This window comes from Aethalodelphis obliquidens, unplaced genomic scaffold (assembly GCF_003676395.1).
Source record: "Aethalodelphis obliquidens isolate GAN/ISIS:26980383/991018 unplaced genomic scaffold, ASM367639v1 scaffold42, whole genome shotgun sequence".
In the NCBI taxonomy this organism is placed as follows: domain Eukaryota; kingdom Metazoa; phylum Chordata; class Mammalia; order Artiodactyla; family Delphinidae; genus Aethalodelphis; species Aethalodelphis obliquidens.
The window spans coordinates 10,545,973-10,571,489 of record NW_020837986.1 but is presented as its reverse complement, the minus strand read 5'-3'; the positions used below and the strand labels follow the sequence as shown (position 1 = coordinate 10,571,489).

General features: G+C 41.9%; 2 protein-coding genes across 2 annotated transcripts in view; one reads left to right on the top strand and one right to left on the bottom strand.

The window, feature by feature from the left end:
* EDEM2 (ER degradation enhancing alpha-mannosidase like protein 2) overlaps window positions 1–17,476 on the bottom strand; it is a 49,005-nt gene extending 31,529 nt beyond the window's left edge. The window contains exons 1-2 of the mRNA XM_027078482.1: window positions 17,364–17,476; window positions 830–1,041 (exon numbers count right to left, since the gene is read on the bottom strand). The gene's annotated coding sequence lies outside the window, so the exon portion shown is untranslated. The remainder of the gene's footprint in view (window positions 1–829; window positions 1,042–17,363) is intronic.
* On the top strand, window positions 14,628–19,221 carry PROCR (protein C receptor). Its single transcript, XM_027078485.1, has 4 exons — window positions 14,628–15,160; window positions 17,353–17,604; window positions 17,997–18,275; window positions 18,530–19,221. Exons 1-4 carry the CDS (start codon window positions 15,082–15,084, stop codon window positions 18,646–18,648), a joined length of 729 nt encoding a protein of 242 aa, XP_026934286.1. The 5' UTR covers window positions 14,628–15,081; the 3' UTR covers window positions 18,649–19,221.
* The last annotated feature ends 6,296 nt before the right edge of the window (window positions 19,222–25,517 follow it).

Sequence of the window (25,517 nt, the reverse complement as noted above, 5' to 3'; positions counted from 1 at the left end):
TTTTGGGTCTGGGCCCTTCCATGCTATGAAACTCAGCCAGGCCTAAGTGTCCTTCTCTACATAAGTCCTGTCACTTATCTTCTTGTCTCCATTCAAAACTCTCATGTGGATTAAATGTTTGCAGGGAGAGTGGGGCCAGGTTGCCTGGATTTGGTAATGATCAGTCTCTTTTGATGAGCAAGATTGAAATACTCATAATTTTTCTTTGTTTTCTGTTTCTAGCTTGATAAAAATGTGCATTTCCACACTGTCACAGAGCAAATACAATCATGACTTATATTTTCACAATTTATATGGTTGATTTCATCGTTTTTCATGAGAAAAACTCTTTTTTTTTTTTAACCTTTTGGAATGTATTAGGTCTCTTCCTTCTTGGCTTTACCTCTCACTCTGTGATTATAATACTAGATTCTAAAGGTTGTGGTCCATCAGAGAAATGTCAATCTTGAATATTTACTCATGAAGACTCAGAGTAACCTTAATTTCCTGATTCAAAATCTGGAAATTGACAATGCTACAAAGGATGTCTGGGGATTAAATGGGATAGTGGTGAAAATTCTAGCACAGTGACTAGAACGTATTAATTTCTTAATAAATATTCTCTTCCCTGCGCCCCATTCCTCTTTTTTTAAAAGTGGGGGTATGTTAATTAGTTCCATTTATTGAGCATCTGTCCCTAATAATCCCAGCTTATAGGCAATAATTTCTGCCCTCAAGAACTTGAAGCACAGTGCTGGGTATACAACGAAGATTACAAGTCAAGCCACAGACCTTTCCCTTGAAATGCCTGAAATTTTGCTAGAAAGGAAAGACATCTTTTGGAGAATACCTGGAATCACAGAGTGTTCAAGTTTTCCTGTGCATGTTTGGAGGATGGGCAGAGTGTATTAATACCCCAGGTCAGTATTCTTGAACTCTGTGTCGAGTGGAGCAAGCCGTGGACTCGTGGTCAGAAGTCCTTCGTTCTATTACTGGTTTAGTCATTGTCTCTGTGTGATCTTGGGCAAGTCACTTTCCCTTTTGGGGATTCAGTTTCCAAATCTGGAAAATGAGAGAATGAGACTACCTTTCATACAACGAAAATGTTAACAGATTCATAGAGTTATTGCAAAAAATCAAGAAGCAGAATTCAATACACATTAACTGCAGAAATTTTCCTCCAGAAACAATCAAGAAGCAGAATAAAACTGTAGGATGACACTCCAAATAAAATTTGATTATTTCCCAACTGAATAATAATAATAATAAAGAAGAGGAGAAGGAGAAGGCCAAAATGTCTAGATAATAGCAAGAATTTATATAGCAGTTACTATGTCCCAGGCTCTGTTCTTGGGACGTTCGTCCTCACCACGATCCTCTGACACAATACTATTATTATTACCATTTTAAAGATTTTAAAAATTGAGACACAGATTTTAAAAATTGAAGAGAGGTTTAGTAATAATCAACGTCTCACACTGAATAAGTTGTAGAGCCAAGATTCAGACCTAGTCTATATTCTACTACATTGATGAAATTAATGACAATTGTATAAATAAAAGTCCAAAACAGAATTAAAACGTGGGGATCTGGGCTTCCCTGGTGGCGCAGTGGTTGAGAGTCTGCCTGCTGATGCGGGGGATGCAGGTTCGTGCCCCGGTCCGGGAAGATCCCACATGCCGCGGAGCGGCTGGGCCTGTGAGCCAGGGCCGCTGAGCCTGCGCGTTCGGAGCCTGTGCTCCGCAACGGGAGAAGGCCACAACAGTGAGAGGCCCGCGTACTGCAAAACAAAACAAAACAAAACAAAAAGTATGAAAATTTGTGACTTACAAAAATAAAATGAAGAAAGGAAACAGAGGCAATTTGATTCCAAGTCTAATTAGTCAATATCACTGTCTTTAAGTATTTAAATAAATGTTTAAAAAAAAAAAAGTGGGGATCTGATTGACTTCGGCAGTATCCTCTAACTTTAGCTTCATGCGATTCTACATTCACCATTCCCTTCCTTTTTGCTGGAAAGTCAGAATAAAAGGTTCAATTCCCTGAAGCTGGAAGCCCAGGCATTTTAGTTTTCCTTTGACCCAGTACTCTTAACTACTTTTAGCAGGGAAGTATCTGGAAGTTCCTTTTCTAGCATCTGGAGGTCATGTGGTTCAAGCAGATTCTCTCAACTCCCAGAGCAGAGCTTGCATACTACATACTTTTGGACTGCCAAGAGATAGCTAGTTTGTTCCTGGGAAATTTCCCATCTGTTGCTTTGTAGAAATGCTCGAATTTCCCGTCCCCAGTATATACAAAATCTAGAGCACGTCAGAGCCCTAGAACACGTTTTTGTTTGTTTGTTTGTTTGTTTGTTTTGCGGTACACGGGCCTCTCACTGTTGTGGCCTCTCCCGTTGCGGAGCACAGGCTCTGGACGCGCAGGCTCAGTGGCCATGGCTCACGGGCCCAGCCGCTCCGCGGCATGTGGGATCTTCCCGGACCGGGGCACGAACCCGTGTCCCCTGCATCGGCAGGCGGACTCTCAACCACTGCACCACCAGGGAAGCCCTAGAACACGTTTTTAATGCTCATATTCCATGTAAACATTCTCTAGGCTAAATCTGCCTAGAGAAACTTAGTCATCCTGGTTATATTTAGGCAAAAGTACGAAATCAAGAAATGACCACCCACAGATGGTCTCATAGTCTGGTTAGTCCCAGGCCGTGAGCCAGATTATAATCTTTGAGATCTCAAGCCTTGAAAATGGTATCCATCCCTCATATGCAATTCAAAACAAAAATAATCTTATTCTATAAAATAAAGGGAGGTGATAGCCAAAAGATGGAAGCAATGCAAGCATCCGTCAATGGATAACAGGATAAACAAAATGTGATATAAATACAATGGAATATTATTCAGTGTTAAACAGGAAGGAAATTCTGACACGTGGTGCAACTTGGATGAACCTTGAGGACATGATGCTAAGTGAAATAAGCCAGCCACAAGAGAACAAATGTTGTATGACACCATCTATATGAGGTACCTAGAGTAGTCAAATGCATAGAGACAGAAAGTAGAGGGTGGTTGCCAGGGGCTGGGGGAAAGGCAATGTGTTACTGTTTAATAGGTACAGAGTTTCAGTTTTGCAAGATGAAAAGAGTTCTGCAGATGGATGGTGGTGATCGTTGCACAACAATGTGACTGTACTTAATGCCATTGAACTGTACACTTAAAATGGTTAGGATGGTAAATTTTATGTTATATGTATTTTACCACAATTTTCTAAATTGAAAAAAAATAAATGGATAGTGGTCCCCAAAATTTCTGATTTTTTTCCATGTTGCCTACTGCACTGCCTTTTTGGAAATATCCAGTTCTTTCAAAAATATATATACATGTTCTTATGGAGGGGAGAGATATGTGCCTGCTTTGCTGATGCCCAAAGCAGATACTTCTTCTGCCTATTTAATGAGACAGAATTGGCATTACAACACCCCAGGCTGAAGGAAGGAAGAGCATAGGGTCCTGCAGGGTTCCCCACTCAGTCTACCAGTTCTGTAGGTCCCAACTCTGATGCTGGGGAGAAGGAAAAAAGCCTAACAGAATGAAAATCCTTTCAGCAAATATTTATTGAGAGCCTTATAATAATAACAGTATCTACTAAACTAAACTTACCAGTGTTAAGAAAAACTATCTAAAACATGTTACTAAAGTAAAAAGATGATTATGTGACCTTTTGATGTCACAATAAAGCACTGATCAGCAAGTCTACTTAAGAGTCATCTGCCTCTGAAGAGCAATTTAACATTATTTACACAACTGATTAGGGCCCAGACATTTCACAATTCTGTTAAGTAATAGGACGGGATGATTTCCTTTTCTGTCTAGTAGAGAAGATAATCCTTAAGGTTATGGTTTTATTACCCTGTAGGACCTTAATCCATTTGAATATAATTTAGCAATATCATTTCAATATTTTTCTTTCTCAGTGACTATAAAACCCCCAGTTTTTGGGAGGGGGAGGTGGCCGTGGTGGGATGAACTGGGAGATTGGGACTGACAGGTATACACTAATATGTATAAAATAGATAACTAATAAGAACCTGCTGTATAAAAAAATAAAATTAAAATTTAAAAAAACCCAGTTTTTATATTCTGTTTTGAACTAGTTTGTCATCCTGCTAGCCCCCTTACTAATGAGTTAAATGAAATTTTGACCCATGCTCACTGTTTGTATGAGAATTATGTGTTTAACATGCTGAGAATTAGCCTTTACACTAAATGTCAGATCCTAGGTTAAGCAATTCACAGACCCATGATACCCCTTTGAGGTAGTTTCTATTTTTATTCCCATTTTCCAGATGATAAAGCTGATGCACAATAAAAGATTAAATACTTTTCTAAGGGCCAATTATGTGCCAGGCATTTTGCTGGTCACAATTTTCTCTCCTTCCCTAGATGTTCTATTTATTTGTTCATTCATCCAATAAATATCTATTGAGCACTTACCACGTGCCAGGTACTCTACTAGCCTTGTGTTACAGAAACGTTAAAACCCATTCCCTGCCCTCTTACAGCTTTTGGTATGAAGGAGAGAGATGATGCTTGAACAGACAATTATCATGGAAAGAAGTTAGCTGTGATGAGGGGAGAGGGCTACGGTAGAACAGAGGGAATATCCAACACAGATTTGCGTGACATCAGGGAAGGCTTCCTGGAGTAAGAGACACCTACTCTAATAGGTGTTAGGTGTGCCAAAAAGGGGGTGAGAATTATCTGAAGATAAAGTCTCCATTCCTTAGTATAGTATGACAGACTCTTCATCGGACTCCTACTTACCTCTTCACATCACTTTGCCCTCCCCGCTGCCCACCTATTCCGTTTTGGCCACACTTAAGTACTACTAATTTCTAAAGCATGTTATATTCTTTCTCCTCTCATAGTATATTCTTTTGCACCTTCTTCTCCCTCTATCTGAAAGAACTCTTCCCCACACCTTCTGCCCTTCCCCCACTGCCATCCTTCATTTGCCCTGCAGGACCACCTTAGGCATCATCTCTTCCAAGAAGCCTTCTCTGACTCCCAGGCTAAGTTAGAGGACTCTGCTCTCATAAGCTCGATCCCCCTCATGCTCCCCAACCCCAGTCCTCTACGTGCTATAGACTAAGATAGCAAAAATACTACGTGCCCGAATCTGTACTAAGTGGTTCACTTATATCATTTCATTCTCACCACAACTCTATGAGACAGGTATTATTATTCTTCCTATTTAACTGATGGGCTCAGGGAGGCCAGGTGGCATGCCCTATATCCCACAGCTAGCAAGTGGCCAAGCTGAGATGTGAGCCCAGGCAGCTTCACCCCAGAGCCCATGGCCTCATCCTTGGTGTTACACTCAATATCACCTCTGCTCTGGGTCCTGGGAGGAGGAAGCAGGCTGAGAAGAGAACACAAAGATGCCTTCCAGGGGGTTACAGTCCAGGAGAGAAGACAAGGGGATAGAAGGTGACAATATAGCTACAATGAAGCTACCAGGGGAGGCAATGTTCCACTGGTTTTGTGAGTAGAGTGAGAAGTCAAATATAGCTGGGGTCATCCTGCAAGGCTTTCAAAAGGAAGTGGTATCCCAGCAGGGTTTTGAAGGAATGGAGAGGACATGGAGAAGTCTAGAGAAAAACAGCAGGAGAGTAAAATATATATAACAAGGATAATACCTCATGAAGAATTGTCTTCAACAGCGCAAGGTTAGTTTAACACTAGAAACAATGCATTTGCCACATTAACAAATTAAAGATGGAAAATCATATGATCATTTCATTAGATGATGATAAAGGATTTAAAAAACTCAAAACATTTATGCTAAAAACTCAGCAAACTGGGAATAAAAATAATCTTCCTAAAGAAAAAAAGATTCTTCCTTACTCCAATAAACGGTATCTGGTTTTTTTTCAATATAGCAAACATCATAAAAGCTTTCCATTTTTTTTTTTTTATTATTCTGTACGCGGGCCTCTCACTGTTGTGGCCTCTCCCACTGCGGAGCACAGGCTCCGGACGCGCAGGCCCAGTGGCCATGGCTCACGGGCCCAGCCGCTCCGCGGCATGCAGGATCCTCCCGAACCAGGGCACGAACCCGCGTCCCCTGCATCGGCAGGCAGACTCTCAACCACTGCACCACCAGGGAAGCCCAAAGCTTTCCTTTTTAAGCCAGGAAAATGAAAAGAATACTTACTTATATTTTCTATCATTTCTATTCAACATTGTACTAGAGATCAGAGCCAGAACAATAAGTTAAGAAAAAGAAACTATAAAAACGAAAGGAAGGAATAAAACTATCACTATCTACTAATGATGTGACTATGCATATAGAAAATCGAAAGAATCTACAAATAATTACTGAAATAAATAAAATAGTTAAGGTTTCTAGATACAAAATCAATGCAATAAAATTATCAGTATCTCTATATACCAGCAATAAACAGAACATGAAATTTCTTGTAATTACCATTGTCAATAACATTTTAAAATATGAAGGACCTAGGGGAAAAAATCTAACAAAGGATGGGCAAGATGTCTAGAGAGAAACTCATGTAACTCTGGGAGACACCAAAGGAGATAGAAATAGAAATAAATGAAGAGATATACTCTATAATGCGTTGGACAATTCAATATTGTAAAGATGTCAATTTTCCCCAAAGCCATTAACACATTAAATGCAATACCAACTAAAATCCCAACAACTTGACAAAATGATTCTAAAATTTATGTATAGAAATTCAAGACTCAAAAATAGCCAAAACATGGGAATTCCCTGGTGGCCCAGTGGTTAGGACTCCTGCTTTCACTGCCGAGGGCCCAGATTTGATCCCTGGTCGGGGAACTAGAATTCCGCAGGCTGTGTGGTGTGGCAAAAAACAAAAAACAAGACACTATTGAAGAACAAGGTGGGAAGACTTGATCTGCAAGAAATGAAGATATAAGTCTATACTAATAGAGAGACTGTGACATTGGTGCAGGGAGAGAAGAATAGGCCACTGAAACAAAAGAAACACATTTACTATAAGTCAGAGATGTCACTGCAGATCAGTAAGGAAGGGCAGACTTTCAAGAAGTGGTGCTGGGACAATGGGCTATCCACATAAGGGAAACTAACCTTTTCTTTTTTTTTTTAAATTTAATTAATTTATTTTTATATAGCAGGTTCTTACTAGTTATCTATTTATACATAATAGTGTATATACGTCAATCCGAATCTCCCAATTCATCCCAACACCACCACCACCCCACTTTCACCCCTTGGTGTCCAAACATTTGTTCTCTACATCTGTGTCTCTATTTCTGCCTTGCAAACTGGTTCGTCTGTACCATTCTTCTAGATTCCACATATATGCGTTAATATACGATATTTGTTTTTCTCTTTCTGACTTACTTCACTCTGTATGACAGTCTCTAGGTCCATCCACGTCTCTACAAATGACCCAATTTCGTTCCTTTTTATGGCTGAGTAATAGTCCATTGTATATATATACCACATCTTCTTTATCCATTCGCCTGTTGATGGACATTTGCGTTGCTTCCATGACCTGGCTATTTTAAATAGTGCTGCAATGAACATTGGGGTACATGTGTCTTTTTTGAATAATGGCTTTCTCTGGGTATATGCCCAGGAGTGGGATTGCTGGGTCATACGGTAATTCTATTTTTAGTTTTTTAAGGAACCTCCATGCTGTTCTCCATAGTGGCTGCATCAATTTACATTCCCACCAACAGTACAAGAGGGTTCCCTTTTCTCCACACCCTCTCCAGCATTTGTTGTTTGTAGATTTTCTGATGATAGCCATTCTAACTGGTGTGAGGTGATACCTCATTGTAGTTTTGATTTGCATTTCTCTAATAACTAGTGATATTGAGCAGCTTTTCATGTGCTTCTCGACCATCTGTATGTCTTCTTTGGAGAAATGTCTATTTAGGTCTTCTGCCCATTTTTGGATTGGGTTGTTTGTTTAATATTGAGCTGCATGAGCTGTTTATATATTTTGGAGATTAATCCTTTGTCTATTGATTAGTTCACAAATATTTTCTCCCATTCTGAGGGTTGACTTTTCATCTTGCTTATGGGTTCCTTTGCTCTGCAAAAGCTTTTAAGTTTCATTAGGTCCCATTTGTTTACTTTTGGTTTTATTTCGATTACTCTAGGAGGTGGGTCAAAAAAGATCTTGCTGTGATTTATGTCAGAGTGTTCTGCCTATGTTTTCCTCTAAGAGTTTTATAGTGTCCGGTCTTACATTTAGGTCTTTAAACCATTTGGAGTTTATTTTTGTGTATGGTGTTAGGGAGTGTTCTAATTTCATTCTTTTACATGTAGCTGTCCAGTTTTCCCAGCACCACTTATTGAAGAGACTTTTCTCCATTGTATATCCTTGCCTCCTTTGTCATAGATTAGTTGACCATAGGTGTATCGGTTTATCTCTGGGCTTTCTATCCTGTTCCATTGATCTATATTTCTGTTTTTGTGCCAGTACCATATTGTCTTGATTACTGTAGCTTTGTAGTATAGTCTGAAGTCAGGGAGTCTGATTCCTCCAGCTCCATTTTTTTCCCTCAAGATTGCTTTGGCTTGGGCTTCCCTGGTGGCGCAATGGTTGAGAATCTGCCTGCCAATGCAGGGGACACGGGTTCGATCCCTGGTCTGGGAAGATCCCACATGCTGCAGAGCAACTAAGCCTGTGCGCCACAACTATGGAGGCTGCGTGCTGCAGCTACTGAAACCCATGTACCTAGAGCCCCTGCTCTGCAACAAGAGAAGCCACCACAATGAGAAGCCTATGCACCGCAACGAAGAGTAGCCTCCACTCACCGTAACTAGAGAAAGCCCGCACGCAGCAACAAAGACCCAACCCAGCCAAAAATAAATACATTAAAAAAAAAAAAAAAAGGGCTTCCCTGGTGGCGCAGTGGTTGAGAGTCCGCCTGCCGATGCAGGGGACACGGGTTCATGCTCCGGTCCGGGAAGATCCCACATGCCGCGGAGCGGCTGGGTCCGTGAGCCACGGCTGCTGAGTCTGCGCGTCCGGAGCCTGTGCTCCGCGATGGGAGAGGCCACAACAGTGAGAGGCCCGCGTATCGCAGAAAAGAAACAAACAAAAAAAGATTGCTTTGGCTATTCAGGGTCTTTTGTGTCTCCATACAAATTTTAAGATTTTTTTGTTCTAGCTCTGTAAAAAATACCATTGGTAATTTGATAGGAACTGCACTGAATCTATAGATTGTTTTGGGGGTATAGTCATTTTCACAATATTGATTCTTCCAATCCAAGAACATGGTATATCTCTCCATCTGTTTGTGTCATCTTTGATTTCTTTCATCAGTGTTTTATAGTTTTCTGAGTATAGGTCTTTTACCTCCTTAGGTAGGTTTATTCCTAGGTATTTTATTCTTTTTGTTGCAGTAGTGAATGGGAGTTTCCTTAATTTCTCTTTCTGATCTTTTGTTGTTAGCGTATAGGAATATAAGAGATATCTGTGCATTAATTTTGTATCCTGCAACTTTACCAAATTCATTGATTAGCTCCAGTAGTTTTCTGGTGGCATCTTTAGGATTGTCTATGTATTGTATCATGTCATCTGCAAACAGTGACAGTTTTACTTCTTCTTTTACAATTTGTATTCCTTTTATTTCTTTTTCTTCCCTGATTGCCACAGCTAGGACTTCCAAAACTATGTTGAATAATAGTGGTGAGAGTGGACATCTTTGTCTTGTTCCTAATCTTAGAGGAAAGGCTTTCAGTTTTTCACCCTTGAGAATGATGTTTGCTGTGGGTTTGCCATATATGGCCTTTATTATGTTGAGGTAGAAGGAAACTAATCTTGACCTCTATTTCCCACCATACACCTAAAGGTGAAAGACAAAAGTATAAAGCTTTTGAAAATAAATAGGAGAATATCTTCGTGATCCCAGAGTAGGGAAGGATTTCTCAAACCAGGAACAAATAGCATGAACTAACAGAAAAGACGATAAAGTTGACCATCTTAAAATTAGGAATTTCTGTTTATCTAAAGATAAGATAAAGAAAGTGAAAAGATAACATTTGTGTGCTCTGTGTTCAGGAAACCAGAAGGAGCAGGTTTGGCTGAGACTGGAATACTTGGAAAGATAAGGCTGGAAAGATAAACAGGTACCAAGCCAGGAATGCCAGGCTCCCACCACTTGCTAGGCAGGCAGGAGTTGGAATCATCCTACTTTAGGGGCTTCTTTTCGTGTTTCCTAAGTTGGGGTGTGTGAGTGTGTACAGGGGGAAATTTTTTTTTTTAACATCTTTATTGGGGTATAATTGCCTTACGATGGTGTGTTAGTTTCTGCTTTATAACAAAGTGAATCAGTTATACATATACATATGTTCCCACATCTCTTCCCTCTTGCGTCTCCCTCCCTCCCACCCTCCCTATCCCACCCCTCCAGGCGGTCACAAAGCACCATGCGGATATCCCTGTGCCATGCGGCTGCTTCCCACTAGCTATCTACCCCACTAGCTATCTACCCCACGTTTGTCAGTGTGTATATGTCCATGACTCTCTCTCGCCCTGTCACAGCTCACCCTTCCCCTTCCTACAGGGGGAAATCTTGAGGAAGATTCATATCTATTCCTTTGCCTCTCCTTCAGGAAATCCTACTTAATGTCTGCCCTCCATTCTTCCTGTGGCACAGTCAGTTCTGTTTGCTGCCCCCAAAGCCAAGTTTCTTTCTTCTCTCTCCCACCTATTGAATACGTACTGTGTTCTGGCACTTTGTACGAGTCATCTCATTTACTCTTTCAGGATGGCCTGATAGTTAAGAAAACATATTTGGGATACAAGTCACTTGGATTTGAGATCTGTCTTTACTAGTTGGGTGTCTTCCAGCAGGTCAAGTAACTGTTCTATGCCTCTGTGTCCTCAACTGTAAAACGGGAGTAATGGCTATGTCTTCCTACTTTTCATAGGGCACTAGTGAGAATAAAACACAAGTACTCTGCTGACTTAATACCATGCTTAGCACATTGTAAGCTCTCAATACATGTTATTGTTATTATTTCACATCCTAAGGGGTAGGTGATCTCTGAAGGGACCACACTCCGCTGTTATCTGTTGTTATCCGAGTTGGGCCTGGTTGCTTCAACTGCCTCTCTTCAGTAGCTAACAGGGAGGGAGAGGGCTGGTCCTGTGAAGTCCCGCCGGGCACTCTGCCAGTCCCCAGCTCAGCCTAGCTCCTACGGACCTGGCAGGGCCTCTCCTCACCTACTGGGGCTGCACCGGCACTGGCCCCTGCTCAGCTTCCTGTCTCCCTTATCTACCCCCCACATGTGCGCTCTGCAGTGGGAAATGCTACCACTTGCTTCCTTTACTCAACAGGACCTTCATTCTTTAGGCCGTAGTCAAATCCCAGCAGCTGGCCCTGTGCCCACTCTGCTCAGTGGTTTTCTGCCCCTCAGCCACCCAGGCCAGATGCAGCAGATGCCTCCAACCCTCACCCCTGGCTTTAGAAAGGGAATGGGGACACCCCTTAAGCTGCCCCCACTTACCAGCTTCCCCAGCCCCAGTACTCTCTTTGTTCTCCCTGTACCCAACCCCATACACCCATCCTCTTTGAGTTCCAATCTCTGCTCTGAACTTCTCAACTCTGTGACCCTGGGCAAGTTAATTACACCTTCTGTCCTTTAATTATCCAATCAGTCACATGGAGACAACGAGCCTGGTGCTATCTGCCCCAGAGGAAGCGATAAAGGTGTAGCACTTAGCATAAATTTTTGGCACATTTTATATTATACATAACATAAATATTCAAGCATGTTGGAAGTATGTGTTCAAAAATATATTGATGGAGAGTTATCTCCTCAAATTTTTGAGATACTATGTGGTGGTTAAATTCACAAACTTTGGCATCAGAGAGATGTGGGTTCAGATTTTAGCTTTTGCTCTATGACCTTAGGTAAGTCACTTACCCTCTCAAAGCCTCAGTTTCTTTATTAGTAAAATGATGTTAATGAAACCCACCTGGTAGGGCTGGCACATGAATGTGAGATTATTTGTGTAAAGAGCTTAACGCTGTTCCTAGCCACGATAAATGTTACCTATAATAATTGTTGTCTCTCCTATTTAATTTTCAGGACACTGGTGTGTGAGGAGGGTGCTTGGGAAACAGCTGTAGCTGCTGCCACTTCTGTCCATGACAGATCTTAGCTTGGTGGGAAAGATCTCTCTGTAATTAGCTCTGTGCATATTGGTGTGGATCCACTTTAACCCCAGTGACCCAGGCCCTATCTGCTTAGATCAAAGACTCACAGCTCTCAATTGGTTCAATCATATGCTTTATTACCCTCCATCCCAAAGTACCCTTCTAAGCCCCCAAGGGAGAAAAAAGGCAAAGCAAAAATGCACAAACTCACCAGGAATCAGATAAAGCAAAGTAAAACCAAAACAAAGTGCCATTTTACATCCAACCATCTGACGTCAATGGCTAGCAAGGAAGTAGAGCTAGGGAACTCTCACGCACTGCTGGGGTGTAAATTGGCCCAACCTTTTTGTAAATCAGTGTGGCAATATCTAGTAAAATTGAAGGTATGCATATACCCTATGACTCAGCAATGCTACTCCCAGGTTTGCACGTACAAAAACTCTCCCACCCATGCACAAGAAAATGTTTATAAGAACATTCATACCAGCACTGTTTATAACAGCAAAAACCTGGAAAAAAGACTGTAATGTCTAACAACAGGAGAATGGATAAATAAATTGTGGTATAGTCATAAGATGGCATATTACAGAGCAGTGGAAATTAATGGACCTACACAGGGCAACGTGAATGAATCATTAATATGTCAGGTAAAAAAAGCACTTCAATACTATTTCTATAAAGCTCAACTTATGCAAAATACCACTATATATTACTTAAGGATATATGCATATATTGTGCAAGTATACAGAAATGTAAGGATATAAAAAAACAGCAAATTCTGATTAGTGGTTACTTTGGTGGTGGGGCACGGGGGAGAGAGATGCAGTTGGGGAGGAGTACAGAGGGGGCTGCAATTATATTGGTAATATTTTATTTCTTATGCCGAGTAGTGGGGCCTTGTATGTTTGTAATAAAATTCAAGCATGAATTAATTCTTCAAATATGAATTATTTCATAATATTTTTTTACAAAAGGCAAGACAATATAATTGGCAGTGATTTAAGTCCTTTTGCTTTCCTGAGTCCCAGTCCAGGAAAACAAGGCCCCCATTCTCCTTCTAACTAGACCACTTTGACGAACTGGAAAAAACTTTGTTATTTCTATGCTGGTTTATAACAACTGAGAGGTAAGTATGGACACTCTTGCATATTTTCAGCTCAGAGACTGGGAGTCTGGTATGTGCCTAGGGTTTGCCCCAATTCTACTACGACATCTACTCTCCCTCCAAGAAACAGTGTATAAAATAAAAAGTTAAAGTCCCCCCTCAGCCCTTTATCTAATCCCATTCCCCAGAGGTAATCTCTACTGACAGTACCCTTCCAGGCATTTTCCCTATGCATATATAAATACATAGCTACACAAATAAAGTTTTTTTTAAATATAAGAATGGAATTAAATATGGATTACTTGGACAGAAGTAAAAATTTTAAACTAAAAATAGATGGAATTTTACTATATGTATCGTTTACTATATAAATCGTTCTGCAGTTCCTTTTTTCATTTATCAGTGTCTCATGTCAACACATCAGTTCATAATGTGTCTTCTACCACAATCTGTTACTTAAACTTCTAGTTTTAATCCAACAAGAGATATATGATCACATTCTAGATGCAAAATTTTCAAACAATACAGATAGAGTGATAAAATCCTTCACAAAATAGAGAAAGCCTTTCACAAGATTGTCACCCCTAACGCATACACCACACACACACACACACACACACACACACACACACACACACACACACACACACACACACACACACACTTACTCTCAGGCCCCTCCCTGGAGATGAACTACTGCTATATCTGGTGTACATCTTTCCAGATTCCTTTACTCGCATAAAGAAATAGGTTGTTTAGTTGTTGTGTGCGTGGCTGACACATAAACGGTTCTAAACTGTACATAATATTCTGTAACTTACTCTTGGTGATTTAGGCATATATAATCACTATCTCACTGAGTCATCCATTAGCTGACATTTATTATCTATTATGCTATTATTTATGATGTGCACTGTTCCAGGCACAGCAGCAAATAAGATGGACAGCCTCTATCCTCATGGAGCTTACATCCTGATGGGACATTCAGACAATAAACATGTAAATGAATAAGTAAAATCATTTCAGGTAGTGCTAAGTAATATGATGAAAACAGAGTGGGCATTGGGCAGAAAGAGTTTTTTTTTAACAACTGCATAGTATCCCACAGTATAGATTAACATAGTTTGGGAGAGTGACTTTCAAATTTTTCTACTTGCTTCCTAGAGTAAGAAATAAACTTCACACTGCTACCCAATATCCACCATAGAAATATACACACACAGAACCAACACACACACATATACAACTGAACAAATATTTCATGAAATAATGTTTACCCTTATTAAGGGTGATGCACTGAAAACTTTTATACTGTTCTATGTCATTCTTTTATTTTTTTTTTAATTCCTTACATCTCTCTGGGCCTCAGTTTCCCCACCAGGAACATGCTGATCTCAACATCCTAGAATCTGCTCTAAGTTGATGCCCCACCCCCTGACTCAGCAAAGGCAGGACTTCTCTCTGGCCCTTCTCCCCCTTTTCCGCTCCCTGTTCCTCAGAAGTTGCCCAGGGAAAAGGGAAAAGGCAGGTCCCTGCAGGCAGGAGAGTGTGATTCAGGGTGGGGCAGAGGGAGGGAAAGAGAGAGGCCCGCCTCCTAGTAGGAAATGTGACTGGGTAAGAATAACAGTTTATAAGCCTGCCGACCTCTTTCTCTTCCCATGCCCTGGCCACCTTCCAGCCTCCTCCGTCCAGTCTCCTCCCCTCCCAGACAGTCCTCACTTCTTTTTCCCCTAGGCTGCAGTCAGCCGGAGCCCCCAGCCTGCCAGAGCCAAGAGCCCAGGTGGGGTCAAGAACCTCAGCTACAGGATGTTGACAACACTGCTGCCCCTGCTGCCACTACTGCTCCTGCCCTGCTGGGCCCTCTGTAGCCAGGAAGCCTCAGATGGTGAGTCGAGGGCACATCTCGTGCCCCGGGATGGTTCTGGAGACTCTCAGCCTGTCTGGGTACACAGGCAAGACCAGACGGGAGCTTATCCCACAGTGTCTGTGTCTGCAGCCGGCTGGATCTCTCCAGCGGGCAGGCAGGTCCTGGGGACTGGTTTGTGTCCCAAAGCCAAGGTGAGGAAGCATAGTTCAGCCCCTGGGAAGGGGGAGATGCAGGAGGCTGGGGGGAAACAAGACTGGAAAAATGGGAAAGGGGCTTGTAGAAAGGGTGAGAGAATTAGCCATGGGGAGAGAGGAAAGATGGGGCGAAGTCTGGAGAGGGAGGTCTGAGGGTGATGGTGGATGGAGGTGAGTTTAGGGAACATGGGAAGAGACTTAGGGATGAGACAAGAGATGGAAGGAATGAGAGACACTGGGAGAACTGACGGGAGACTTGGGGAAAGACTGGGGCTGAGACCTGTGAGGCAGAAGAGGAGACTAGATAAGGTGGAGGAAGACTGAGGGCAGGCTGGTGAGGGGAAATCCGGGGGAGAGACAAGCTGCGGTTGATGGGAGAACTTGTGAAGGATCAGGCTGCCACAGTGGCTCCATTTAAGCAGGGAAGGGGAGTTACTGCCTTGCACTGTAATTGCACAGGGGCCTCGTCTCCCCTCTCCCACAGCCTCTGTAGCTTCAGTCTCCCCCTCAGAGAGAGAGCAAATAATAACCAGTATTCAATCAGTGCTCACTATGCTTAATACGTGTATTGACTCATTTCACTCCCACAAAATCTTTACAAGGTGGGTGATATTATTATCTCCATTTTACAAAGGAGGAGACTGGTCAAAGCAGTTAAGAACCTTGTCTGGGGGTGACCCACACAGAAATACTCGTTCACATCTGCAGACACAGAGCACAACTTCTCAGATGCAAACGTGGACAAGACACATGTCCCCAAGGAGATTTACATCGCCAGACTCATTCCCCCCTCAGACATTCTCTGGGCACCAACTCCATGCCAGGCCCTTAGTGGGTGTAGGAGGCAGAGATAACCAGACATGATTCCATAGCCTAGAGGAATGGAAGCCTGTGTGTTTGGAGACAGTTATGCAGAATCTGAGATCGCTGAAACTGACCCACTGTGTCTGAGAGGGTAAAGAGAAGCATTAGGAAAACTTCTTCAAGGAGAGGGCAACAGCTGGGTCTTAAAGCATGAACAGAAGTTTGCCAGGAGACACAGCAACCCTGGCATGCTATTCACATGTCACCTGAAAGGCAGCATGACAGACTCCAAGTACTTTGAGGTACTATCTAAGCACAGGGAAGAGGCCAAAAAAGGCAGGTGGGGCCCAGTCTCCGGCAGCCTTGAATGTCAGGCTAAAGACTGTGGACTTGATTCTACGGACAGATATCCTATTTGGAGACAGTATAGTTGAGTGGCTAAGAGTGCTGGGCTCAGACTGTCTGCATGCTAACCTTGACTCTGCTATGCCACTTTCACCTGTTTTCCACATGGACTGGGGTTAGTAATAGTAGCGACTACATCAAGTTAATGGAAGGAAAGCACAAATAGGATAATGATGCATGTAAAGTACAGTGCCCAGGTCATAATAAGCACTTAATGGCTATTACTATTGTTGTTGTTGATAGGGGACTGTGTCCCTGGAGGATTTTTAAGCAGAAGGACATAATCTTATTTCTGGGCCAGGTGGAGGGCAGATTAGAAGGGGTGACACTGAAAGATGAGTGGAGCTGGGGATGAGGAAGGAAGTTACTACTCCAGGACAGATGAGAACCACTGAGGCCTGAAGTGGGGCAGTGGCAGAGGAGACAGAGAACAGGAGATGGAATGGGGACTTCATTGTAGGTCAGGATTTGTTAACCAACCGGAAATGGGGGGCTGGGGAGGAAGGGGTGAGAGAGAGAAAGCAGACCAGAGTGGCTCTTCCACTGACCGTCTGGATTATCCTGGGGCAAGTGGCTCCTGCACTTCTAGCCTCAGTTTCCTCATCTGTAAAAACAAAGATAATAACCCCTGTCCTGCCTTCCTGGCAGGGTTCCTGAGAGCGTCAAATGGAAGGAAGGGTGGGAGGGCACTTTATGGTTTAGGAAGGGCCAAGAAGGCCGACCTCTGGGTGGGGAGTTATTATCTCGGGTTACACGCCGACCCCTCCCACGCCGGCCTGGGCCCGACGCGCTGACTCCTGCCCCCAGGCCCGCGGTACCTCCACATGATCCAGGTCTCCTACTTCCGCAACCCCTCTCAAGTGTGGCACCGGGGCAACGCGACGCTCGGGGGGGTCCTGACGCACGTTCTGGAAGGCCCGGGCAACAACGTCTCGATCCAACAGCTGCAGCCCTTGCAGGAGCCCGAGAGCTGGGCTCTCACAAAGAACAGTGTGAATCGCTACCTGCAGGAGTTCCTGGGCCTGGTGCAGGTGGTGCACCACGAGCGGGGCGTGGCCTGTGAGTGACGCACGCAGGGGCGGGGGCTGGCGAGGGTGGGCCCTTGAGGTGGGAGGCGCGGCCTATGGGCGGGACCTAACTGGGGGGAGGGTCTGTGGAAGAACCGGGCGGGGTCAAGTTCTGGGATGGGTGTCCTTGCCGGGCGTGGTCTTTTTGCCTTTGCTGATTGCTGGGTGGGAGATGGAGGCTGGAGAAGAGTGGGTGTCCTAGCTGACGTACTGTACTGTCCGTCAGGCCCTCTTCCTGCTGGCATGACCTCGGGGTAGCCCCTGTTAAGAGGCCCTGTCCCTGATCCACCCTGCACCCTGAAAGCTCACTTCCCCCTGGCGGACATGCCCCGACACCTGACACCCTTCCACATAGCCCTCTGACCCTGAATCCCCCATCTACAGTTCCTCTGACCATTCGCTGCTTCCTGGGATGTGAGCTGCCTCCTGAGGGCTTGAAAGCCCGTGTCTTCTTCGAAGTGGCTGTGAATGGGAGCTCCTTTATGAGTTTTCAACCGAAGACAGCCTCATGGACGGCAGGGCCTCAGGCATCTTCCAGTGTGGTCACCTACGCCCTGGAGCAGCTCAACAAGTACAGTCGTACTCGGTACGAACTGAGGGAATTTCTGCAGGACACCTGTGTGCAGTACGTGCAGAAACACATCACCGGGAACAGCTCGAAAGGTATGGTGGGATCGGGGAGGGTCCTGTGTGTTGGGTGGGTTCCAGGCAAATGCGTGGACCTGAAGGATGGATACCTTGAGCAACAGAAGGCCCAAGGCTGGCGGTTTGGGACAGAGTACACACACCTTCCGTAAATTGGTGAACTAGCCCTCCCCGCCCCGCTTCCTTTGGGGAAGGAATCCCTTGGGGTTTGGTTCAAACCATGGACTCCTTGGGGGTATGTTCTTCAAGCTAACTCTCCGCGTGTTCTGCAGGAAGCCAAGTAGGCCGCTCCTACACTTCGCTGGTCCTGGGCATCCTGGTGGGCTGTTTCATCATCACTGGAGTGGCTGTAGGCATCTTCTTGTGCACAGGTGGACGGCAGCGGTGTTAATTACTCTCCAGCCCTCTCTGAAAAAGAGCTAGACTGATGGGGCCTGGCAAAGGAAGATCTCAGCTCACTGCAAAACTGTACAGATTCCCCATCTGGGACATTATACTCCAGAAGATTTAGAATGGCAGCTCATTTCTTCTCCGAGACCCGCCCACCAGGAGTTTGAGGGAGGGGAGGGGAGGAGCCTAGGTAGACAGGGTAGTTGGTTTGCTAAGAACCTAAGAACTGGCACCTTTGCTGAACTGGTCTGCGAAGTGAATGCTTATCTATGTTTGTGGAAAACAGATGATGGAGTTGGGGCAACGGAGGTGGTCTGTGGCCCACCCATCTTCCAAAGACAGAATCACCTGAGGCGTTCAAAACACATAACCAAATAAAACAAATCATCCACAACCCAAACAACCAACATTCAGTGCTTCAACATTCAGTATGTTAGACTTGGGAAGGGACACTGGTATTATACAATAGAGGTAGAAATAACCAGAGAAATGATGAAAGTGTGCAATCGAAGTAATATGGGAGCAAGGAATTATTAATCAATTAATAACATTAATAAAATTCCTTACTTGTGTATACAGCATTATTATTTCCTCTACTTTGCAAAACTTTGGGGAAAGTAGCCTATACCCTTTGCTTCTACTTCCTCACCACCCATTCTCTCTTCAACCCACTGCAATCTGACTTCTCTGTAAACTGGTCTAAGATAATCAATGACCTCTAATTGTGAAACCTTCATCTTCCATGATATCTGCAACATTTCACTTTGTGGACTAGGGCTCTCTTTTTACCCCAACTTCTGAGATAGCATGCATCTCATCTTTAAAAAGTGTTTTGGCTGCTCAATCAATCCCTTTGCCTATGTCATCTTCCTCAATTCACCTTTGAAATGTTGACTTCCTTAGAATTCCTTTTTTTGGCTCCTTTTGTTCCCCTTTAAACTGTACCCTTTCTGGTGACCTACTAACTTCCATGACTTCAAATACTGTCTCTATGTGGTGGTTTCCATGGGGAAACAATGTCATGGTGTCTTTGAGAGCATGTGTTTTGTCATAAGACAGGCTCGAGTTTTACCTCTATGAGCCAGGCATTTAACTTCTTCAAGTCTTAGTTTCTTCATAAACAAAAGGTATAATAAAATATACTAAAAGGGTATAATAAAAACAATACCTATCTCATAGAGGCATTATGAGTATTAAATGAGATAATATAAGGTAGTATATATATATATATATATATATATATATATATATACTCAATAAATATAGCCTTTGCTGCTGACCTCCAGACCCCCCCATTTGCCTTGCTTCTTGAAAATCATCTGTACCTTAATATTTTGCAGACATTTCAGAGTCAACATGTTCAAAATGAAATGCCATATCTGTCTCCCCAAACCTGGTCTCCCTATTCTGTTTACTCTCAGTTAAACAGAATTACCATCAAATCATATCAATATAGAGACCTCACTGTTAACCTTTATTTACTCCCTTTTTATCCCAACCTATAAAATACAATATCTGTAGAATCGTCTCCCTCCTTTCCACTCTATTGCTTTTGTTCAAGATGTCATAATTCATCTCTTTCTCTCTGGTAGGCACAGAGGTGTACCACCCAGTTCTGCCTTCAAAAGGAAAGACGTGCTATTCAGCTACAGGAAGTATAGTCAGCAGATAGCCTCTAGCTGCTTCAGTTCCTTCAGGGTCTGCCTCACCCACAGAGAACAGTCCTGCACAAGGTCATGCTCATCCTGGGGCTGTCTTCATCCAGTGCCTGAACGAAGCAGGGGGTATACAGTTTCAGCCATTCTGACCCACTGTATTTCTGATGAGCTGTGTTCATTCCAGAGCTCCTCACCAGGTTGGCTGGGTCTTTGTTGGATCTACACTACAGTCTGATTTCTTCCTCTATTCCATCCTGCTTCCTCCCCCTAGTTAATAATATCTTGCACCTCAAACCCTGTCTTGGCATCTGCTTCCAGAAGGCCCAACCTGTGATTGACAATCTCTCTCTCTGTCTGTCTCCAAATTGAGAAAGTCTATCAGTCTTTTGACTGGACCATGGCAATAGCTCTTCCTCATTTTTCTCCTGGTCTCTAATTTCTCTAATCCTCTACATGGCAATAAAAATATAGAGTTCTGATCATGTCATTGTTCTGTTTTTCAAATTTCCCGTATTTATTGAGCTAAATTCAGAATCTGCAAAATGACTGTCAAGGCCTTGTAAAATCTGGCCCCATCTTACTTTTCAATTTTTTTTCCCTACCACTTCTCTTCACCCAACTGTGCTTTAGATTTACCAATTTTAAAAGCATATTTTATTTTTTTAAATTTTATTTATTTATTTTTTTATGGTACGTGGGCCTCTCACTGTTGTGGCCTCTCCCGCTGCGGAGCAGGCATGGCTCACGGGCCCAGCCGCTCTGCGGCATGTGGGATCCTCCCAGACCGGGGCACGAACCCATGTCCCCTGCATCGGCAGGCGGACTCTCAACCACTGCGCCACCAGGGAAGCCCAAGATAAACAAATCTGACAAAACTTTAGCTAGACTTATCAAGAAAAAAGGAGAGAAGATCAAATTACAAATATCATTACAGAAATAAAAATGATTATAAGGAATACTACAAACAACTGTATGCCAACAAATCAGACAACATTGATGAAACTGACAAATTCCTAGAGAAACACAAACAATTAACACAGACTAAGAAGAAATCGAAAATCTAAATAGACTTATAACAAGTAAAGATGTTGAATTAGTAATTTTTAACTTCCCACAAAGAAAAGCCCAGGCCCAAATTAATTCACTGGTGAATTCCACCACATTTAAAGAAGAATTAACATTAATCCTTGATAAACTCTTCCGAAAAACAGAAAAGGGAACACTCTCCAGGTCATTCTATGAGGCCAGTATTAATCTGAGACCAAAACCATATAGATAGATTATAAGACAACTACAAATATCTTATAGACACGAAAATCCTCAACAAATTCTAACAAATTGAATCCAACAACATATAAAAAGGATGATATACCGTGAACAAGGGAGATTTATACCAGGGATGCACACTTGGCTCAATATATAAAAATCACTCAGTGTAATACACCATATCAATAAAATAAAGGACAAAATCAACATGATCATCTCAATAGATGCAGAAAAAGCATTTGTTATAATCCCATACCCTGTATGATAAAAACACTCAACAAACTAGAAACAGAAGGGAACTTATTCAACCTGATAAATGTTATCTACAGAAAAACCCACAGCTTACACCATACTTAACCTTTTCCCTAAAATCAGAAACAAGACAAGAATTTCTGCTCTCCCTACTTTTTTTCAACATTGTACTTGAGGTTCTAGCCTGAGCAATCAGGCAAGAGTAAAATCAGGCAAGATAAAAGGCACCTGTATTAGAAGGGAATAAATAAAAGTATATCTATTCAGAAATTACATGATTTTATATAAGGAAAATCCTAAAGAATGTACTAAAACAACAATTAGAGCTAATAAACAAGTTTAGCAATGTTGCAGGATACAAGATCAATATATAAAAACCAATTGTAGGGGGGCTTCCCTGGTGGCGCAGTGGTTGAGAGTCCGCCTGCTGATGCAGGGGACACGGGTTCGTGCCCTGGCCTGGTCTGGGAAGATCCCACATGCCGCAGAGCAGCTGGGCCCGTGAGCCATGGCCGCTTAGCCTGCACGTCCGGAGCCTGTGCTCCGCAACGGGAGAGGCCACAACAGTGAGAGGCCCGCGTACCGCAAAAAAAAAAAAAAAAACAATTGTAGGGAAAAGAATCTGAAAAAGAATAGATACTATGTATATGTATAACTAAATCATTTTTCTGTACACCCAAAACTAACACAACATTGTAAATCAAATATACCCCAATATAAAATAAAATAATATTTAAAAAAATAAAATATTGATAAAAAACATTTGTATTTCTATGCACTAGCAATAAACCATCCAATAATGAAATTAAGAAGAGAAATCTATTTATAATAGCATGAAAAAGAATAAAATACTTGAGAATAAATTTAACAAAAGGAGCTTAAGATCTACACACTGAAAACTACAAATCCTTATTGAAAGAAATTAAAGAAGGCCTAAATAAATTAACAAATCCTGCATTCCTTGGTCAGAGATTTAATATGTTAAGGCAGCAATATTAATCTACAGATTCAATGCAGTCCCTATTAAAATTCATATGGAAGTGCAAGGGACCCAAAATAGCTCCCAAGAATATCTTGAAAAAAGTTGAGGACTCACACTTCTTGACTTAAAAACTGACTACAAAGCTACAATCATCAACACAGTGTTTAACTGGCATAACAAGAGATATATAGATCAGTGGAAAAAGACTGAGACTCCAGAAATAAACCCTTATGTTGTGGTCAATTGATTTCCTACAATTTGCTAAAGTAATTCAATGGAGAAGGAATAATTTTTTCAACAAATGGTGCTGGGACAACTGTATATCAACATGCAAAAGAATGAAGTTGGGATCCCAACCTCACGCTCTAAACACAAATTAACACAAAATGGATCAAAGTACTAAATATAAGATCTAAAGTCATAAAACTCTTAGAAGAAAACATAAGTGTAAATACTGCCCTTAGATTAGGCAATGGTTTCTTAGATATGATAAAAAAGTACAAGCAACAAAAGAAAAAAAATAGATAAATTGCAATTCTTCAAAATAAAATACTTTGGTGCTTCACAGGAAACTATCAAAGTGAAAACATATCCCACAGAATAGAAGAACATATTTGGAAATCATATATCTCATAAGGATCTAGTACTGAGAATATATAAAAAGTTCTTACAACACAAAAATAAAAAGACAGATAACCCAATTTAAAAATAGGCAAAGGATTTGAATAGGCATTTATTAAAGAATATATACCAGTAGTCAAAAGCACATGAAAAGAGGCTCAACACCATTAGTCATTAAGGAAATGTAAATCAAGACTATAATGAGATACCACTTCACACCATCAAAAATGGCTAAAATTAAAAACGATAGACAATAAACAAGTGTTGGTGAGGTCGTGGAGAAAGTGGAACCCTATGATATTGCTGGTGGAAATGTAAAACGGTACAGCCACTTCGGAAAACATTTGACAGTTCCCAAAAAGTTAAACGCAGATTTACCAATTGACTCAGCAATTCCATTCCTGGTATGTACTCAAGAGAACTGAAAACATGTCTACACAGATACTTGTACATGAATGTTCATAGCAGCGCTATTCATAACAGCCAAAGGGTGGAAACAATCCAAATACCTATCAGTTGATGAATGGATAAACAAACTGTGGTATATTTCTACAATAGAATACTCTGCAAGCATAAAAATGAATGAAGTATTGACACATGCTACAACATGAATGAGCCTTTAAAACATTACAATAAATGAAAGAAGCCAGTCACAAAGAACCACATCTTGTATGATTCCATTTACATGAAATGTCCAGAATAGGAAATCCATAGATATAGAAAGTAGATTAGTGGTGCCTAGTGCTGGGAGGAGGAGGTGGTGATAGAAAGTGACTGCTAAAGGACACAGGGTTATTTTGGGGGTGATGAAAATATCCTAAACTTAGACTGTGATCATGGATGCACAATATAGTTAAAACATTGAACTGCATACTTTAAATGGATGGATTTTATGGTATGTGAATTATATCTCAATACAGGTGTACCTTGTTTTATTGTGTTTTGCTTTATTGCACCTCACAGATATTGCAGTTTTTACAAACTGAAGGTTTGTGGCAACCCTGCATTGATCAAGTCTATCAGAGCCATTTTTCCAATGGCGTTTGCTTACCTCCTGTCTCTGTGTCTCATTTTGGTACTTCTCACAGTATTTCAACTTTTTCATTATTATTACATCTATTATGGTAATCTGTGATCAGTGATCTTTGATGTTACTATTGTAATTGTTTGTGGACTTCATGAACTGTATTCATATAAGATGGCGAACTTACTAAATGTTGTGTGTGTTCTGAATGCTCCACCAACTGACTGTTCCTCTGTCTCACACCCTCTCCTTGGGCCTCCCTATTCCCTGAGACACAATAACATTGAAATTAGGCCAATAATAATCCTACAGTGGATTCTAAGTGTTCTAACACTTCTAACTGTTCAAGTGAAAGTAAAAGTTGCATGTCTCTCACTTTAAATCAAAACCTAGAAATTATCAAGCTTAGTGAGGAAAGCATATTGAAAGCCAAAATAGGCTGAGAGCTAGACCTCTTGTACCAAACAGTTAGCTAAGTTGTGAATACAAAGGAAAAGTTCTTGAAGGAAATTAAAAGCACTACTCCAGTAGCACATGAATGATAAGGAAGTGAAACAGCCTTATTGCTGATATGGAGAAAGTTTGTTCTGGAGAGATGATCAAACCAGCCACAATGTTCCCTTGAGCCAAAGCCTCATCCAGAGTAAATCCCTAACTATCTTCAATTCTATGAAGGCTGAGAGAGGTGAGGAACTACAGAAGAAAAGTTTGAAGCTAGCAAATGTTAGTTCATGAGGTTGAGGAGGGACGCCATCTCTGCAACATAAAAGTGCAAGTAAAACTACCAGTGCTGATGTAGAAGCTGCAGCAAGTTATCCAGAAGATGTAGCTAAGACAATTAATGAAGGTGGCTACACTAAACAACAGATTTTCCATGTTAGATGATACAACTTTATATTGGAAGATGCCTTCTAGGGCTGTCATAGCTAGAGAGGAGAAGTCAATGCTTGGCTTTAAAGCTTCAAAAGACAGGCTGACTCTCGTTAGGGCCTAATGCACCTGGTAATTTTATTTATGTATTTATTTTTGTTTGTTTGGTTTTTTGGGGGGGGTTTTGTTGTTGTTTT